We start from the raw sequence: 20947 nt of genomic DNA on the forward strand, positions 1-20947 counted from the left end.
AGCTTTTTGTAACAAGATCAACTATAGACACTTTAAGGTCGACTATAGCTTTATATTCTTCAAGTTTTGCACTTTTTTTGCCTTTAGATCGACTTAAGCTTCTTTAAGATCGATTTTTGACTTGTCTCTTGAGGTTTCCTTCACTTTTGGGTATTTCTCTTTAGCAATTTCTCCCTTGCCTTGTTTCTACATTCAAATGACATTTCAAGGCATGCTTGCTCTTGCTTTTTTAGCTGAATATACATTGTTTGAAAGCTTATATGAAGTTTTTAAATGATGCATGGCTTTTAAACAATTCTGTAACCTTAAGGGATTAAAAACATATATGAGATAATTTCAATGCTTGACATTAAGTTTAATATAACATGTGATTTTTGTCAAATCAAAACATGATGTAACTCAAAGCTAAAAAATGTGATTAAAAAAAGTTGTTTGTTTTACAACAAATCTCGTTTTCAAGAATTTGAATGAGAAAGCTATGATGAAGGAAAAACACATTTTTATGATAAATCTATGATTTGTGCAAAAAGTCTCCCTTTTGGCTTATCCCTTTTCTATATCCAATCATGCAGGCTTTGTGACTCACCCACTGGTTTCCCTTATGTTTGCTTTACAAATTAGTAGCTCACTTGGCTTGACACCTTGTGGAGGAGTAGCATTACTCATTTTTGATAGGTGTGATAGTGCTTTCCTTTTAGCCCTCTAGTGTCGTTGCACTCTGCACTGTGTTGAGTTGAGTCCAGTCTTACACTGTTTATTTTATTGTTGATACTTGGAATTGTAAATAAATATTGATGATACTCATGTTTACTTTAGGATGGTGGATTATTGTGTTAAGCCCAAGAAAAGTGCATATGCATGATTATACCTATGCTGAAAATATCGTAAAAAAAATGGCACAAGAAGTGTGTCGAATCACAAAATATATGTGTTTTATGGATGTCGATAATTAATGAAAGCAATTCTACACTTTATGTTGAGAAGTTTCATAATTGTGTGATAGCGCTCATTGTTTATAAATATATTATATTATATGGATATTGTATGAATGTGGTGGATGACAAGCCCACACATGTTGGTTGAAAGGCTTGTTTAGGCCTAGTGGGCCATACCCACGTTGGTCCATGCACTATCATGTCCCAAAAATGAGATGTGAAAGAAAGCTACTACATATTAGAGATATTTACATATGTATATAAATTCTAAAACTTCTTGAAAACATTTAGATAGAAACATTTTGACTTATTATTGTAAACATAGCATTCAAATCATGCAAAGCAACCAATTCGATAAACCGTGCATAGCTTTACATACTAAAATATTTTAAAAAGGTGTATTCACTCACCTTGATAAAAGCGTGTTTATAAGCCTTGCTTTGTCAAACATTGCTCGTTCTATGATCCTCAAGCTCAACAAACCCTAACATAACAAATTTTATCTTAAGTTTCCTAATTTTCTATCAAACCTATTTATTCAAAACTAGTCAAGTAAACTCATAGTTTTTTATTTAATTCCGATGAACTTAAAACTTCAAATTTAAAGCATTTATCGTCCATCCACGAGAATCCTTAACTCCTTTGGAAGACAAAACCCCTAACAATCCTTAGCTCATTCGAGGGCTGTTGTTGAAATTTATAGAGATAGAAGATTAGGCTAAATCCACAAATTTAGAGTTCAAAAATGGTTACTCTTACTTTAGATTTGAGTTTGAAAGTGTCACATCCCATTTTATGGTGGGATGTGATAGGCGCATGGACCCAAATGGGTATAGCTTGCTAGGCACAAGCAAGCCTCATACCATTCATTCATTAAACATTCATAATCATGTGCAGAAGCATACGATCAACCATCCATATGCATACATTGTAATCACATGCATGCAATAATAGGCAACATTATATAGTTATGGAACTTCTCAACATAAATAATGTAAGGTGCAATCATTTCATATATCATCAAAGTGCCATAACCTTATGCACAACATCATATAAACATTTCTCAACACTTTCGAGTATCCGTATAGGCCTTCAAGCCACCTTTACACATTTATCCATAACATTCATAAAGTAAAACGCCAAACATTGGCTACATCATCATAATCATGTACAATATCCATAAACATAAAAATAATATAAGATCGACTCGTTAATGGAACATATCGCCTCTAAGCTTCAAGTGGCTATTAGACACCAATAAAAAGAAGAAGACCAAAAACTTGTATCTGTAACTCAAGTAGTAAACTAATCACTGATCTGTAAAGCAAACCTAGGAAAAATAACGTGTGAGTCACAAGGGCTCTGTGAGTGGAAAAGGACAAGCTAATAGGGAGAGGTTTTGTAACCATGCACCTTTTAATCACATGTCATTCATAAACCTTTCAACATTTCCATATAGTTCATGAAATATGGTTTTTAGCTACATTTTAAATAACATATCATGGAAAACAAGTTCCTAAAACCCTTAAAAAATCATTTGCCTTTGAAAAATCCTTGAAACACACATAAAAACTCATGTCTATCTAGCATTTTTCAATAGATAAAAGGAATCTATAGATAAATGGAACATAGAATTCTTCTTATATCATTCTGCCTTCAATCTATTAACAGATGACACTTAAGTATCGATATATTAGTATTATAACTTACTTTTCTAGGTAAAATCTTGCACATAATCATTTTATAATTCCCCGTATCTCATGGGACTATCCCTTAGGCTAAGGTTTTGCCTAATCAAGCCTATATCACCACAATCTAATGTGAATAACATCATCAATAATCATTCAATCTTAGTCTAAACATTCAAATGGACAACAAATCAAGCAATACTCATTCAATCATGACTTAAACTCATTAACCTCATTCATCACAACATTCCTATCCATGAGTGGGTCTGCCCATTCAGATGAATAGTGGTTCAAGCCCTCAATATTTAAGCTTTTCGTAGCACGCTGTGTGAGTGGCATTCTGCCTCACCCACAATCATTTAAGTTATCGCAACCCACTCAAGCGGGTAGTGAACAAAGTCCACCCACCTGTTTGGTTCACCTTATGTGAATAATCATCATAGTTGTGTGAATAGACATCGATCTTACCCATAATCTTTGAGTGGTCCCACTCCACTTTAGTGGATAGTGATCAATCCCCACAATTGTCATAGGATTCCTCAAGCTTAGAATTGTTTTCATCCTTAGCTTACATCAAAAACATGTAACATTTTTATAAATCATCATTATGCTCAACCTATAGTGTACTTGACTATCCCAACACATATATCTCATGGCATGCTTTTCATAATCTTATAATTCATCCACATGCTTAGCCCATAATGTACATGACATTCTCAACACACATCTCATGGCATACATGTCATAACCTCGTAAATCGAATTCATGCATCCTTCATACCTTACATGCTACATTATGTCAAGCATGTACATCATACCATTCATCTCATTTTGAAGGAAAACATTTGAAAGTGCTTGTCCCCCCTTGTTGAAAACTAACACTTAGTAGCATATTTACACACATAGTAGATTCGTAAACACTCTGAAAACATTTGCATTCAATCATTTAAAAGAGATATAGTTTAAAACCAAATTTAGAAACCACTTGCATTTAAATCCCTTGAAAACATTGATTCAAAGCCAATTGATAAATCCCTTCATTCAATCCTTTGAAGGACATCATCAAATAATGATTCATCATGCATCATTAGATCATCACATTAAAAATCATGCTGCTTTACCATATTAAAATACTTGAAAAGGTGTATCCACTCACCTAATTGAAGATTCAACCTTTAGCTCCAATCATGACCTTTCTTCGGTGATTTCTTCAGAGTTTTCAAGCATTCCTAACATTCAACAATCATCATAATCATTGCTTAAACTATTAATCTTGTAAAATTCCATCTAAGTACTTTCAAAACTATTTAGGTTCCACTAAAACTAATTTTTTAGCTTAAACCCACTACTACTTAATATAATAAATGCATATAAACTCATAAATTCTTCATCCTTATAGGTGAGCTTTAATGTTAAGAAAAATCACAAACCCTTTGAGCTCTAATATTCAATAGAAAACCTGTGCACCAAAAGAACATCTTTACTTCTAAAAAGTCATAAATCAAGGATTTAAGTTGAAAAATGCAATTATTTTCTTAAAAACTTAAAACCAAGCTATCAAATCATCAAAATTGGTGTTTTAGGTTGAAAATGGGTATAAGAGGGTTTAGGGTTTAGAAAATACCTTGCAAAAATGATTGGGGGTTATTGTACCTTGTAAAATGTGATATATTTATAGTTTAGAGTGTGAAAATATGTTTTTACCTCTTTTATTTTTCTAGAAATACCATCATCTATCGATAGATTGAGGTATCTACAGATAAATCACCTTCAAGACCCCTTTAAAAGCACTTGAGTTGTTATCTATCGATATATGTGCCTAATCTATCGATAAATAGGGCTATCTATGAATAAATGATGAACATCTATTAATAGATGTTCTTAAATCCTTTTTAAAAACCTTTTCTAGGTTTATTTATCGATAGATGAAGAACATCTATCGATAGATAGGTTCCAATAAGTAAAAATAAACTCAAAAATTTATCCAATAAGACTCTTTTTAACACCAAATTGCAAATCATCTTTATACATCAAAACATGAATTTTTCAAGATTAAAACTTAGTTTTTGAATGTTCAAAACATAAAACCATCGTGCTCACCCAAGGATTTTCTTAATTTATTCTCTAACTTAAGGTGGGGTTTCACAAAAAACATAATCCTTTCTAAATGGGGTCCATGGAGGCTATAAAATGGTCTGAAGAGTGAAAAAGAGTGAATGGAGGCTGAACAAAAGGAAAAATGGGAGCTAGGGCTTGGGTTAAGTCTTTTATTTTTCATTGCTGAACCCTAGAGCTCTATCTTTTAAGCCTAGGTCAATGTTTTCTTCCCGTGGTTAAAAGTTCAACCCTAAATACTCAAGGGTCAATCATTTTAAGTTTTAAAAGCTAATTTTACATTCTGACTTGCAAGCATTGACCTTTTAACGCCGAGGTCTGATCCTTATGGTTCCAAAAGCTATCCTAAGTGTTTTGTCTTGTAAGGATCTTTTAAAGCTAGGGGATCAATCTTTTCAATTCCATAACATAGCCTAAGTCTAAAAACTTCTTGGGACTGACCTTTATTTCTTCACAAGTCGATCCCCCATGTTCCAAAAGCTAAATATAAGCCTTAAAACCTTCAAGGATCGACCCTTATTGCCTTAACTTCTAAAAATGCATTCTTTTGATTCCCTTTCTCTCCCATATTTCAACAATCATTCTTCAATAAATTTAACCACTATTTAAGTAAAAATTGAAAAACCTATTAGATGGGAATCCCTTCCAACAACTTAAAAGAAATTGCTTAATTTTTATGTATCTATAGAAACTTTTCTAACCCATACATGGAAGAAAAGTTTGGGGTTCACAACAATAGCAAAGCAAAAAGAAAGAAGAAGAGCACAACCCAAAAAACACCCCAAAAACCCTAGGTGATAACTAAGTAAAGGCTCCTTAAAGGATAAGATATCCTAGGTGGTAAATTAAAGAAAAAGAAAAACAAAAAAAAAAGATGAGAGAATGAGAGAATAACAAAGCAAGATGAAAGGAGAAGAAACAAAACCCTAAAAACACCTTGGCATTTTAAAGGAAAAACTAAAAACATTCTCAAGATCTCATAAATTGTGAAACCCGTAGTTTTCGTTAATTGGATAAATTGGACAATTAATTTGGTGAGCTTAGGAAATACAAAGACTAGCCAAAGAACCTTAGTTTCATCCTTGAGAATTCTCAACTAAAGGTTATGGAGGTTGTGGAAAGGATTTAGAATGGAATTAAGCCTTAAAATGGGCAATTTGTATAAGTTTGGACCTAAAAAGTCAACCCTAATGCATAAAAGGTTGAGCCTGTATAGAAAAAATAGAGGAAATACAAGCATTCTGGTCTAAGGTCTACCCTAAACCCTCTATAGTTGACCTTAGAATGCCTAGACAGCTTCAATAGGCATAAAAGCCATAAAACCCAAGACCCATTCTTTTATTTCATTTCTTTTTTGTTCTTCCACCCATTTTTTCTCAAATTTCACACCTTTCAAAACCCACTAAATCCCATCATCAAACTTTGGATTTCAAGTGTTAAAGGTAAGGATTTCCATTCTTAAAACTTAGTTTTTCAGATTTTATTTTCTCTCTAAAAACTAGAAATTTTTCTAGGTTTTCAAGATTTGGCTAGATCCCTTCATTTGAAGCTCACCAAGGAGGAAAGGTAGATAAAATAAGTTGTTTACTTAATAGCTATGATGTTTGGCTGAAAGTTTGGTGAAAATAATTGAAAACAAGTGAAGATTAAATAGGGTTAGAAATGGACATTCAAAATATTCTGAAATGTTTAGGAGTTTTTTAGAATATTGATGATTAAGTATCATTTTATTAGGATTTTGAGAGTTTTGATGATCAAATATCATTTTAGGTGATATTGGAGTACTTTGAGTATGTTAAAGATGCTAAGCTTTTGACGAAAAATGCTAAGAGGAAAAAAGCACGCTTCAAGAGGTGGGTAGATATAGTATTTTTAATTATTTTGATATAATTAAGCATGCCTATTATACAACCTCACATTAAAACATATTTTGACAAACTTTATGATGTGAACAATAGTTTCAAGCTTGTTTTATGAAATCCATATATGGTATGTAAATATGTTAGTACGTATTTAGTTTTGATCATGAGGAACAAGCCTTTTAATTGTTTGATGCCTTAAAAATTGATGTTTGTCTATGGATGATTGCTTGGTTGATGAATTGAAAACTTGGAATGAAAATGATGAGTTTTGCATAGACCCTAGCACCAAGTCAATTTGTCTTTGAGATTGATGAATTTGATTTAGTCTGTACTTCAAACTTCTATTGTGTAGATGATTGAATTCATCTTTTGTTTAGAGATGGGCTTTAAACACTATGGCTTCATTTTGTTTTGAGCCCTTTAATCTTGGATGACAAATGAATTTACTTTTTCATTTGGGAATGAATATTTGGATATTTGGAAATATTGCCCAAAATGTTTTAATGGAGTCTATTTGAGTTATAGACCTGTAGCTAGTGATAGTAGCCATTAGCCATTATGCACAATGATTTGCTTTGGTTGGGCAGTCGACAGAGTCTTACCCCTTTGATTTGCTTTCGTTTGATAGTTGATACAATCTTACCACCTTTGATATACAGTTAATGACTATCATGTGTCCAACCACTTTGATGCTATAGCACACTTTGATTTGGTTGTCCATACTACTTAGTGCTTCATGATCTATTTGAAGTGATATTTGACAAAATGGAATTGGATCTTGGTATTTGTTTTGAACTTTGGATTTGGTATTGACATTATTTCGACTTTGGACTTTGGATTTGGTATTTGTTTAGGCTCCTATCTTTGGATTTGACATTTGTTTCAACCTTAGTGCTTGAGTTTCACATTCATTTGATGTTGGCATTTGGATTTGATATACATCTCAACCTTGATATTTGGATTAGGTAATTGCCCTAACTTTGGTATTTAAACTTGGCTTATTGAATTTACAATGAATTATGTCATTTTAGAAATCCACTCGTTTTCTTCAAGGATTTTTTAAAGATGACAACATTATTTCACTTTCTTTGAAACTAAACCTTTGTTTTCCTTAGCATTATTTGCAAAAGTTTTAAAACCCGATATTTATAAATTATTTTCTTGAAAATACTTTAATGTTTTACACACCATTATTTTTATTTCAAAAGTTTAAAAATGGGTTTTCAAAAAAACCTTATAAAATCCTTTTAAATGAGTTTGTACCGATTGAGATGATGGTATTGAAGTTTTGTTTTGATACATGATCATACTTGGCACATAACTCGCACTTTGGGATGTTTAATTTTGCTCGGGGATTAAATTCCCAAACTCTTTGAATATTTGATATGTTGAGAGGCAAACATTGATATTGTTTGAAATGGATTACTTGCACTATTTTTAAAAAGTATCTTTGACAAAAACTCTCCCGTTTAGCTTGCTCTCCCTCCTCATATATGCTCACAGAGTTATTTATAACTCATACATGTAAAATGCACTTGTTTTGCAAATTAATAGTTGCTTGGCTTGTTATCCTTTAGGAAAAGCCAATACTTTAGTCAGTCTTGGGTAGGTGAACATATGGCATCCAACAGGCGTCTACATTTTTGTTTCTAGTCGTACTTCGCTGGTCTTATTTGGTTTGATTGTTAATGCATGACTGTTATGGATTTGACTATGTTTATGTCTTGTCTTAAATGACATGTATATGAGATATGCAAGAAACGACTATTTTTGTATTTGCCATAGGCTGGCTTATACTTGTTATTTGGATATTTATTGCTTGAGCATTTTAAGCACATAAGCGTGCAGACTAATATGATATAGTCCTATGTGACATAATATGTTCATGCATGTTGGTGTACGATTCTATGGTAATGAATCTCATGAGATAATTCCGAGTATTTGATTTGAATTGTACATTTTGGGCTTGCAGGGGTTAAGAGGATAACTCCAATGGATACCTTTATGTTAGTTATGGACTTGGGTTTGGGTTGTGACATAAATTGTCAAGGACACATGTCAAATTCCAAAGGCCACATATTTAAAAGGAAAAATTGAAAACACCATTGACCATAGTTATCATAATTGTACGATACGCAATGCATATTGTATAATGTGATACAATACGATACATATTTATAGGTGTATCACATTTGATCAAATATCGAAACGTATCATACGATACACAATACATTTCTTATGATACGAGCACATATCGTACGACACAGTCGATATACTTTTTATAAGCTTAAATTTAATTAATTATTAAAAATTTTAATTTTTTATTTTTTTGAGTTGAAACATGAAAAATTATATTTTATGAGTTTCAATTTTTAGATTTAAAAAAAATACTAAAAAATTTGAATTGCCTTTTAATTTTAACATGATAAATGTTTTTAATTTTTAATTAATAAATTAATATGATAAAATGTATATTTTATGTAAAAAGTTATATTATTAAAGAATATGTTGAAAGTTTAAATTCAAAAAATAATTATCTTTTCAATTTACGTTCTACAATCTTTATTTTGTTAAACATATAATATTTTTATTTTTTTATTATATATATAAATATTATTTATAATTAATTTTAAAATTTTTTACTATATCTATCAATACAATATAATACTCGATATTAAAAATAAAAAAAATAAAATTTTAATATACCATACGTTTTTCAATTTAACAACTATATCCTTAATATCTCAAGAAGTAATATAGATACATGTCAACTTTTTACGGGTGTGTGTGTGACTTAAAATTTATACACATTAGATAGGACAAAAAACTTAGTGGAGAGAGTGATTGCCTTTCAGATGTTGGGTGGGTGTGTGTATATATATATATTATAAAATAAAATTATAAAAAAAAAGGTGAAAAGAAATTATTGATTTTGTTAATTTGTCATAGAAGAGAAAAGAAGTGACTTCGTATTACTCTCTCAATTATTGTAAATAATAAATAATAATCGTGGCTGTCATTTTATAGCTTAGGTGGCAGCATCAGCACCGTCAAGTAATCTGGTGACAGCCCAGTGGATGGAGCCAAAGGCTAAAAGCATTGATTGATTGGATTTGAAAAGTTTCAGACATCTATTAAACACTGCCACCTCACCACGCGTTTTTAAGTTCTTTCATGCGAAAGATTTCGATTTTTTTAAGATTAAAAAACATTTCTTTAATAAAAAATATTATTAACATTAGAATATATATAAAATAAGAAAAATCCAACAAAATTTTAAATTTTACCGAAATGCAAAAATAATATCATTATTACTTAATTAATACTTTTAAAAAATTTCAGAGAAGAAAGAGAGAGGAGTGAACGCGTTGGGGTTGTCCTATAATGAGAAAAAAGTAACACTGCAGCCATTTCTTTCTCTTTTCTGCGACACAAAATCAACCCAAGATTCTTCGTCATCTTCTGTTTGCTTCCTTATTCGAATTCACAGCCACCCACAATCTAAAAGAAAAGGTGAGAGAAACATAGCATCTAGGGTATGTTTCTGGGTTCTGAAATCCTTTTGTTTCTGGATTCTAATTATTGAACTGATTTTGGGTAATTAATTACGAAGGGAAATATATATATGTTTCGGTCAAATCTTCGGCTTTGAGAGAATTCGAGTGGGATAGTTCCAGATCCTTCTACCTTGTTAATTTCACTACACCTACCTCATTTTTCTGTGTGTCATAACTCATAAGGTTAGTAGGTGGCTTGGCCCTCTGTAATATAAATAAATTCTGATCCAAGAAAAGCCTTTTCTATGAAAAAATATCTTTTCCTGTTTCCAGACCTCCCCTTTCTGGGATATGTGGTTGTTGTTTAGCAGTTTGGAGATTCTGGGTCCTTTGTTTTTTGGTTTCTCCTTTTTGTAATCTTGTGTTCTTTTGGGAGCTCTTTTCAAGCTCCGCTCTTGCTATCCTTTTTCTCTTGGTAAGGTTTGCAATTTTGTGTTTATTTTTGTAGTGGTTGTTATGAATCTATGACTTCAATTCTTGATGGATTCTAATTTTCTTTCTTCTTTTTTCTTTCTTTTTTTTTTGTTATATAAAATGATCTTAAGGGATTAGGAATCGGATCTAATCACATAGCTGAATGATTTTGGTGGTTGTTTTTCTTCCTGTGTCAATCACATCTTGGAAAAGGTTTTGTTTGAAGGAGAATCCATGTGTAGATCTGCTAAATCTTTCCAAATGAATAATCTTTTTGGGTGGATTGCTCTCCGTTTGGGTTGACTCTATTTGGTTTTCCTGATGCTATTTGCTCTTGCTTGTGACAGATCCCCAAGAAGAGGAAAAGAGAAGAAATTTGTGCTGGGGAAGGAGGAGATAGGCCTAAAAGGGAATGGAGGAAGCAATGGCAGCAAGGTACTGGTGTCACCAATGCTCTCAAATGGTGAATCCCATCATGGAGGTTGAGATTAAATGTCCACGTTGTGAAACTGGGTTCATTGAAGAAATGAGCAGTGGTACAAGAGACAGTGAAGACATAGATTCTGACATTGGATCTGATCGAGCACTCTCTCTGTGGGCACCAATCTTGCTAGGGATGATGGGTAACCCCCGTCGCCGCAGAAGACATAGACGTATTGACTTTGAAGAAGAGGATGATGACATTGATGATGGTGAAGCGCGCCATGGAGGAGATACTGATTTGGACAGAGAACTTGAATCCATCATTAGGAGGAGAAGAAGGAGCTCTGCAACAATTTTACAGTTGCTTCAAGGTATTAGAGATGGAATGGCATCTGAAGCTGATAATTCTGAGAATGATAGGGACAGGGATACCAGCAGGGATAGAGATAGGGAAAGAGAGCGTGTAATTTTGATCAATCCTTTCAATCAGACTATCATTGTCCAGGGTTCTTATGATTCCAACCACGGTGGTACAAACCAAAACTCCAACCATATAGGGTCTTTAGGCGATTATTTCGTTGGGCCTGGTTTAGACTTGCTGTTGCAGCATTTAGCAGAAAATGACCCAAACAGATATGGGACTCCACCGGCTCAAAAAGAGGCAATTGAAGCCATGCCCACTGTGAAGATTAAGGAGAATCTGCAATGTTCTGTGTGTTTGGATGATTTTGAGGCTGGCTCTGAAGCAAAGGAAATGCCATGTAAGCATAAGTTTCATAGTGGGTGTATATTGCCATGGTTGGAGCTTCATAGTTCTTGTCCAGTTTGTAGATTTCAAATGCCTGCTGATGAATCAAAACTTGATACTGAGAGGCCAAGAAATGACACCAACCAAAGAGAAAGTGAAAACAATGTTCATGGTGGCGGCGAAGAGGGTGAAGGAGTTGGGAGGAGTGGGAGTGGAAGGAGGTTCTCATTCCCATGGCCGTTCAATGGTTTGTTCTCATCAGGGTCTCAATCTGGTGGAGGCAATTCATCCTCTGCTTCTTCGGGCTCTCAGTCTCGAAGTGCTTCTCAAGCAGATGAGAATTGAGTATATTTTTATAAGTCGGTTGTATTAGCATCCGGTTCTGTATGTTGCTTAAATATTCTGCCATGCTTATGTAAATAGTTATTTTACACTGAATTTGAATCTTGGGAAAATGAAATTGGGTTTCTCTTGTATTTTCTGTATTCTTGTAGATCCTTTTGCCCCATGGAAGAATTTCTGCTGCTATTTTACCTGCTCCTGATATATGTAATTTTCTTTCTTATTCATTTTAATTGGTCTTTGTCATTCTTTTATTTACCTTGCTTGGCTGACTTGGTTGAAAGGTTCAACCGCGTGGGCGTTGTAAATGTTTGAATGGGAAAATTAAACATTTGATATGGACTAATTCACCGACATCATGGCTTGGAAATTTATATATTATATCAGGGAAAGGGGAAGGGGAACCTCGCACAAGCTCATAAATAAGTTGATAATAACTAACTTATTTCTGGACGATGACTCTTTATTATATCATAAAACGTTGGGCATGGAGCTGCCCAGCATTTTCTTGATGCATCTTTCCTTGACTTCCATCATTCATAAATTATGATGTAAATGGTGGCTTCTACCGATCAAGCAACAACCTACCTAACATTCAAGGTTTACAATTCCATTTACCTTTTCTTTATCCACTTTTAATTTCATCATGAAAAGTAGATATTATCATTTACTTACAAGAGCCCTTCGCTGCATCAATCAAAAAACCCAGCAGAAGAACAGCCTACTCCCGCTGAAAGAGGACTTGCATCAAACTTGAAGCACAAACTGAGAGGAGCAGTAACACTAGTCATTTCATCGGAAACAAAAATGCAGTGCAATGCAAGACTGTACTAACACTCAGTCACACAACCCTGTTCATGTGACATTCTAGAGTCTTAACACTCTGGACACCTTCAAGCCAGTTGATAAATCACTGCAGGAATCAAAATGCGATCACCTCTCAACAAAATCATAGTTACATAGAAAAGTCTAATATTCAGTGTTTAGTACGCAAATCATTAGCACATTTCACTTGTGCTATTAGATCACATTTGTTGCATCAAAAAATAAGACACTAAAAGCTGCTGACATCAGAAGCAGCATTTATCCCTAGTACCGAGGAAACTCCCAAAAAATGACATTCAAAATTGAGGCAAATATCACCAAGGTGAACTCACTTCACAGTCAAGATCTTGATTACAGATGCAGTTCCAATCCGATGCAGAGCAACAACGGAATCCCCATTCTGGCAAAGTCCCTTTGCCTTGGCATGCTGAATAGCAAAATCCAATGCTTCTTCTGTTGTCTCTTCATGAGAAGCTCTGGCAGATCCAGCATATAGAACCGGGATCAAACCGCGAAAGATTAAGCTGTGCCTTGCTGGAGTTTCATCACTGCATGACCAATCAAAAGAATCAGTCTTGATCTCCGGGACAACCACGGACAAAATGGGCATTCCAGGCCTGTATTTAGCCACCAGCTTGGCAGTACTTCCTCCCCTGGTTAAGACCAATATAAGAGCTGCTTTTGCTGAATTGGCTGTTCTAACAGCTGAAGAAGCCAGGCTTTCTAATGGACTCATTGGCACTGGAGAGTGTTCCATAACCCTTTTGAAGACGTCTCCATAATCAAGTGTGCTTTCTGCTTCTACGCAAATTTTGGCCATGGTCCGAACTGCAAGTTCTGGGTAAGCTCCAGCAGCAGTTTCACCACTTAACATCACACAGTCCGTGCCATCAAGAACTGCATTGGCAACATCAGTGGCTTCAGCCCTCGTTGGCCGAGGAGACTTTATCATGGATTCCAACATCTGAGTTGCTGTGACAACAGGTTTTCCTTGGATGTTACACTTGTAAACCATCACTTTCTGTGCCAGAAATATCTTTTCAATTGGAATCTCCATTCCAAGATCACCTCGTGCTACCATAAATGCATCTGAATTTGCAAGGATGTCATCAAAATTTGCCACCCCTTCTTGATTTTCAACCTACCAGATCATTTTCAAGGAAAAGACATCAGGAGAAATCATAATGGCATAATATAATAGTAACCTGTCTACGTGGATATACGCATCAGGCATAATTTTTTCTCTCGATCCAACATTCATTGTTAGTCTCTCTAACCAATTGCCATGTTTGACTTTCACTATTATATAACTTTTCTCATTCAAAACTTCCTGTTAGCAAAATGTTACCACCTATAGATTTCTAATGAAGTCAGGCAAAAGCAAATGATATTATTGGTTATGGTTCCTTATTGCAAATAAAACAGCATATAAATCACATTTGAAATTCTTCAAACATACCTTTGACATGAGAAGAATATTCTTAGCATGCTTTCCAAGCAGCTTACGAACCTCCACCAAATCTGAGCCCTTTCGAACAAAAGAAAGAGCAATCATGTCAATTTGGTTGGGAACTCCCCATTCCAAGATATCTTCCTTGTCTTTGTCAGTCAAGGTAGGGAGGTCAACAATGACCCCTGGAAGATTTACATTCTTCCTCTCACCAAGAACTGCAGAGTTCTCACAGCGACAGTGAACCAAACCCTTTTGTTTGTCGCAAGATAAGACTGTAAATGAGATTGTCCCATCGGCGCAAAGTATGACCATCCCAGGTTTGACATCCTCAGCCAACTTTTTGTAACTCATACTTATCATTTTCTCATCACCCTTTATGCTATAGTCAGTGGTTATGGTGATTTCTTGACCTTGTTTCAGCTGAATTTTTCCATCCTTCAGAAAACCAGTTCGAATCTCGGGACCCTGGAAGTTTAACATATGAACAAACGGTTAGGATTGGTCAGCTTTACCATATACTATTAAGATTAAAAAAAACAAAGCCTTTCAAGCTTTAGATAAGAGTCTGGACATTAGTTATGTGAATACACAGCTGTTCAGATGCTCTGTACATGTTTTAAGCAAAGAAGCAAAGCGATATACTAGAGGTTGGAGAATTGGTTTTCTGAAGAATAGTAACTGTGACTTATAAATAAATAGCATCTATTACAACTTAAGATCTTTTACCCTACAGCCATTGCTGGATCTAACAAACATAATCACCATGATTATCATCTATCCTCATAATTGGCTACTTAGTGTAGTTAAAAATAAGCTTTGACTGTAGGAATCAAGTGTCTTTCTTAAATGCAGATATCATCCACTTCGCCCATGATTGGCTGATTAGCATGGTAATATTGATTGTTGCGAAGCAAATTCTAGAAGCACGTACTCCTCCTCAGTCCTCATAATATTAATAACAGATGCATTTCACAATAAATTTTATATGGTGTAGATGTAAGAGAGAATAAAAACGTTCAATGAATTTGAAGGTTACCCACATCTGATCTGATCATCTTGATCTTAGAAAGAAACCACGCACAAGCAATCGGATCTCAAACAAACTAATTAATAGCATCAATTAAAAACGAAAAAGAATAAAAAAAAAAAAGACTTTGTATTTACCTTGGTATCGAGCATGACAGCACAGAGAATACCGGTGTTAATCATGGCGGCCCTGAGATTGTCCAGGGTTTCCTGATGGTAGGCGTGAGATCCATGAGAGAAGTTGAAACGAGCAACGTTCATGCCAGCCCTCAACAGCTTCTCGATCATAGGCACTGATCTCGATGCGGGCCCTAGGGTGCACACGATCTTCGTCTTGGACTGCTTCTCCATTTCCGCTGTTCCTTGATGATGATTATTCATTTCCATCTAAGTAACAAGTGATTTGTTAAGAGGAGGACACAAAGGAGAGAAGCGTGTTCGGCCAAGGTAACTAACGAATTAATAAGGAAGTAGCAAAATAAAAAGGAGCAAAGGCTTTTGATCGGTTTTGCTTGAGTAACAAGCTGGGAATCCCTGCAAGTAGAATAATAATAAAATATGTTGGATCCTCTCGCCTGCCTTGGGTTTCGAGAAACCCGTGGACTTTTTGTTTTCCCTCCTGCCGAACCAGTGCTATTTCCTTTTCTGTACTATTACGCGTTAATTAATACTTTGATTTCTTTTTCAAAACTTTGACATGGAAATATGTCAATAACCATTTAATTCAAGTTATCCCCAAGTGAGGACCATTCTCAATTAAAGGGCAATTCACCAATTGTTGATACTTACGTGGCAATTTTCTCTCTCTCTCTTTTTTAAGTCTTTGTGGAATGGTGTTGCTTTGTATTTCTTAAAATTGAAAAATAAAAGATTCTCATGGAAGAAGTCACCACCCAAAAGCCTAGAGATTACATTCAAAAACTCTAACAACCCTCGAGACAATGGAAAATAATTTTCTCAAAAATCACATGTTCATTTTAAAGTAGTTTTAAAGTAGATTTGGTAATTGGTGTTCTCAACTAATTCAGGGATCCTTTTCTTCTTTTTCTTGAATGCAACTCTTGAAATGTTATCCACTCATTGAGGTTTAGACGATGATTTCTTAAAACACTATGCATTGACAAAGATGAAAGAAACCATGTGACGCTAAACCTATATGGAGAGTTGGACTCTTTATTTTTGATTAGTGTTACTTGGTATTTTTGGTTATGTTTTAGTTTCTTTTTAGTGAAAAGAAAGTTCTAATTACCCCTTTTTTAGCTAGCACTAGGTTTTGTAAGCATAAGCAATTTCAATACCATCCGAGTCAATTACCATTGGAGGTTGTACACTTGGATGATTTGGTGGTTTGTTACAACTCAACTTGGTGCAGTAAATTGAAATTTTGTTGAATTCTTGTGTTTTCAACTCCAAGGACATTAGGTATAATGATCTTTATCTTTTAGTTAAGGTAAATAATCAAAGTATGATTCACTTTAAACAATATCTAATGCACCAAGTTACTGTAAAAACAAAAACTAATACCTAACTAAGCTTTTAAGGTTAACAACCAAGTTTTCAAATATTGAAATTTAAACTCAAGTTTGAGAGGAGAACTTAGTAATATTATTGGCTGATCCTAAAAACAAGGTCCTATTTATAGCATTATAAGTCCAAATCCTAATGAAACTCTACTTTTGGTTGTCTAGTACAACTAGAATAGTTAACAAGAGATTTAAATAAAATAAATGTTCTATTCTTAATTAGAACATCACTATCTTAAAGTCTTAGAACAAGTAAATTAAATAAAAAAGAAATTCTATTACACTCATAATTCCTATGTACACTTCTAACTAACAATGAAAATATTAAAATTATGGATATGCCTATTTATGACTTTTGGGCTTTTTGTTGAGCTTTTGACCCTCAGCTTGCTCCAAAAAATTATCTGCTAAACATTCTACGTCAATCTCCTCCACTTGAGAAAAACTCGACCTCAAGTTAACTTGTATATTTAGATACAAAGATTTATCTGATAAATGAAATGAGTAAATATCTACCACGTTAAATATTTTGAAAATTCCCATTGTGTCTGGCAAATCCATAACATATGCAATGTCATTGATCTTCTTCAAAATTTGGTATATCCGTACTCTTTAGACTGTAACTTACTATAAGTCCCCACTAGAAACCTTTCTTTTCATAGAAACACCATTACCTGATCTCCCATTTCAAAAACCTACTTTTCGCGATGTTGATCTGTAGCTTTCTTATACTTGGAATTAGCTTGCTCTAATTTCTGTTTCACCTCTGCTTGAACATCTTGCAATTGATTAGCCATTTTTTCAACAGTTACACTAAATCTAGGAACTTTAGGTAACTTAACCAAGTCAAGGGCATGATGTGGAGACTTTGTGTACGCAATAGAAAATGGAGATTTTTTTGTGGCACTATGAATAGCACTATTAAAAGCAAACCATGCTTGTGCCAATGCAAAGTCCCATTGCTTCGATCTATCACCACAAATACTGCGAATCAGATTACCAAGGGTTTTGTTCATCGATTCAATTTGGCCATCGGTTTGTGGATGAGTTGTGCTATTGTAATTCAAGGATGAGTCAAATATCTTCTACTAAAGTCCTCTGAAAATGACCAAGAAACTTGTTGTCTCGATCTAAAGTGATAGTTTTAGGCACACCATGTAGACGAACAATCTCCTTAAAAAGCAATTTGGCTATTCCACTAGCATCTAAAGTCTTCTTGCAAGGGATAAAGTGCGCAATTTTAGAAAACCTATTAGCAGCAACAAAAACAAAATCCATGCCTTTTTGTGTTCGAAGCAGTCCAAGCACAAAATCCATAGATAAATCCTCTCAAATATTTAATGGAACAGGTAAAAGCATGTACAAACTAGTAATTTGGGAGTGTCCCTTTGCGATTTGGCATATGTAACATCGTTACACAAATCTTGTTACATCCTTTCTCAAATGTGGCCAATAATATCTTTCTCCAACAGCAGCAATCATTTTATCACGGCTTGAATGACCAGCAAGACCTCAACTATGCAAGTCTCTAATCAACTTTTCTCTTAGTGAAGATTTAAAAATGCAAAGCTAGTTGCCTTGCAATAAAAAACCATCATGAATGTAAAAATCCTCAACAGGTTGATTTGTGATTCACTTCTCCCATGGATCATGAAAATCCTCATCACTATGATATAATTCCTTAACTGTATCAAAACCCACAACTTCTTGTCTCATTGTCACTAGCAAATCTATGCGTCTACTCAATGCATCTGCTACTTTATTCTGTACTCTAGCCTTGTGCCTCAACTTAAAAGGAAACTTCTGTAGAAATTGAAACCACCTAGAATGTATGTCTTTACTAATTTGTTTCTAACTATTCAAGCACTTCAATGCCTCGTGATTTGAGTACAAAACAAATTCTCAGCCAACCAAGCAATGCTCCCAATTCTTCAAAGCATGCATAATGGAATAAATTCTTTATCATACATGGTCCATTTGTGCATTGCATTACTGAGCTTTTCACTGAAATAAGCTATAGGTTTCTTCTTTTGTGAAAGAATAGCTCTTGTTCCCACACCACTAGCATCACATTCAACTTCAAATAATGTATCAAAATCTGGTAATGCTAAAATAGGAATGGTACATAGCTTTTCCTTTAGTACAATAAAACTAGTTGCAACTTTTTCTCTTTATTGGAATTTCCCTTTCTTCAAGCATTCTGTAATAAGTATTGCAATATTACTAAAATTTTTGATAAAACGCCTATAAAATGTTGCTAACCCATGAAAACTTATGACTTCTATTATTGTTTTAGGGTAGGCCATTCTCTAATAGCTTGAATCTTCACTTCATCCACCTAAATTCCATTTGCATTAACTACATAGCTCAAGAATAATATATTTGTGATAAAGGTGTACTTTTTCAAGTTCACATACAACTTATTTTTTTGTAAAACCATTAATACTTCACGCAAGTGCAAAAGGTGCTTCTCTTTTGATCGACTATAAAGCAAGATATCATCAAAATAAACCACCATGAATTTTTCAAAAAAAGGTTTCAGTATCTAATTCATCAATGGCATAAAGGTAATAGGTGCATTGGTTAACTCGAATGGCATCACAAGCCACTCATGCAACTCTTTCTTTGTCTTAAAAACTGTTTTCCACTTATCCTCAAGTCTAATTCAAATATGGTGGTATCCACTACAAAGATCAATTTTTATGAACATCTTGGCCCCATGTAACCTTTCAAGCATGTCATTTAGCCTAGGAATTGGAAACTTGTATCCAATAGTAATTCTATTGATGGCTTGGCTATCCACACACATCCTCCAACTCTCATCTTTCTTTGAGGTTAACAAGGCAGGAACTGCCCATGGACTCATACTCTCTTAATATGTCCTTTGCGTAATAATTCCTTCACTATCTCCTTGAGAATCTCGCTGTTCTTTGGGCTCATCTTATAATGAGGCAAGTTTGGCAAACTAGCACCAAGAATTAGGTCAATATGGTGTTGAATATCTCTTATGGGTGGTAAATTATCAAGTAAATCTTCTAGCATCACCTCACTGAATTTTGCTAGTAATGGGTTAACTGCTTTTGGATGCTCTACTATTTTTTGATCATCTTCAATTAACAACACCCATTTCACAATTAGAGCGTGCAACTCATTTAACTCTTAGAAAGCAATATTTATCTCATTTCTAGAATAAGAAAAGGTAAAAAAAGTCCATCCCCCCACTTTAGAAGTTTTCGTTTTGGCATTCCCTTTCATTGGTAATAAAGTAAACTTTATGTCATCTTTTTCAAATTTATAAGTATTTTCTCTTTCATCATGCTGTGATGCAACATCAAATTGCCAATGTCTACCAAATAATAGGTGACAAGCATCTATATCCATAATATCAAAATATACCTCATCTCTATATTTACCAATGGAAAAGGGTACCTTATATCATTTTGTTACATGAATCTTCTCTACTGCTTTAATCTAATCAATAGTATATGGATTAGGGTGTTTTTCTACTTTAAATGCCAAAATTTCTACAACATCCTTACTAATAATATTCTTGCAACTACTACTATCAATAATCACGTCAAATAAATGGTTAGTGATGATGCATTTGGCTCAAAATAATTGATATCGCTGAGTATTATCTTTTTGTTTTTAAGGCAACATCATTCTTTCACCACATAGTTCTAACCATCGCCATCATCCTCATACTTGTCATTATCCCTATCTGGACTACAACAAATCTCATCATCCTCTTTTTCTCATTCCACCACATGGACTGCTCTTCTAAGAGAACAACCACTAAATCTATGACTAGGTTGATTGCATTTGAAACACTTCCTTGAATTTGGTTTAGCATAGGGATTTGCAACTTTGTGCCCCTTTTTAGCATTTGTCACTTTTTGCTTTCCAATTGCCTTCTCTTTCTTATACTAGTCATTGCATGTAGAACTCTTATAAACTAATTTATTTTTGTTGTTGGATGCTCTATAATTATCCCCACCGCAACGTTTGCGAGAATAATCAAGTTTGTTCTTTTCTCG

At 34.2% G+C, this 20947-nt stretch overlaps 2 protein-coding genes across 6 annotated transcripts; one reads left to right on the top strand and one right to left on the bottom strand.

Annotated features, from left to right (window-relative positions):
* The first annotated feature begins 9947 nt into the window (after window positions 1-9947).
* On the top strand, window positions 9948-12217 carry LOC110412051 (E3 ubiquitin-protein ligase SIRP1-like). Of its 5 annotated transcripts, XM_021422466.2 has the most exons (3): window positions 10346-10571; window positions 10702-10783; window positions 10918-12217. In XM_021422466.2, the coding sequence occupies exon 3, from the start codon at window positions 10983-10985 to the stop codon at window positions 12084-12086; it is 1104 nt and encodes a 367-aa protein (XP_021278141.1). In that variant the 5' UTR covers window positions 10346-10571; window positions 10702-10783; window positions 10918-10982; the 3' UTR covers window positions 12087-12217. The 5 variants fall into 5 exon arrangements, with proteins under 5 accessions (XP_021278140.1, XP_021278137.1, XP_021278139.1 ...); XM_021422465.2 differs by lacking the exons at window positions 10346-10571; window positions 10702-10783 and adding an exon at window positions 9948-10135; XM_021422462.2 differs by lacking the exons at window positions 10346-10571; window positions 10702-10783 and adding an exon at window positions 9948-10112.
* An 806-nt stretch (window positions 12218-13023) lies between these two features.
* Window positions 13024-16028, bottom strand: LOC110412599 (pyruvate kinase, cytosolic isozyme). The gene is made up of 3 exons (XM_021423175.2): window positions 15526-16028; window positions 14368-14826; window positions 13024-14049 (listed from the first exon to the last, which is right to left on the bottom strand). Exons 1-3 carry the CDS (start codon window positions 15772-15774, stop codon window positions 13237-13239), a joined length of 1521 nt encoding a protein of 506 aa, XP_021278850.1. The 5' UTR covers window positions 15775-16028; the 3' UTR covers window positions 13024-13236.
* Between the last annotated feature and the right edge of the window lie 4919 nt (window positions 16029-20947).

The sequence above is a fragment of the Theobroma umbraticum genome, unplaced genomic scaffold (genome assembly GCF_002168275.2).
Source record: "Theobroma umbraticum cultivar Fairchild unplaced genomic scaffold, ASM216827v3 scaffold_95.0, whole genome shotgun sequence".
NCBI classification, from domain to species: Eukaryota; Viridiplantae; Streptophyta; class Magnoliopsida; order Malvales; family Malvaceae; genus Theobroma; species Theobroma umbraticum.

What these genes read in the sequence shown, in the direction of transcription:
- LOC110412051 (XM_021422465.2), top strand. Translation starts at nt 10,983, where the DNA reads ATGGAGGAAGCAATGGCAGCAAGGTACTGGTGTCACCAATGCTCTCAA.
- LOC110412599 (XM_021423175.2), bottom strand. Translation starts at nt 15,774, where the DNA reads ATGGAAATGAATAATCATCATCAAGGAACAGCGGAAATGGAGAAGCAG. An exon ending in CTGTCATGCTCGATACCAAG is followed by an intron (nt 14,827 to 15,525) that starts GTAAATACAAAG and finishes TTAAACTTCCAG; the next exon opens with GGTCCCGAGATTCGAACTGG. An exon ending in ATATTCTTCTCATGTCAAAG is followed by an intron (nt 14,050 to 14,367) that starts GTATGTTTGAAG and finishes ATGATCTGGTAG; the next exon opens with GTTGAAAATCAAGAAGGGGT.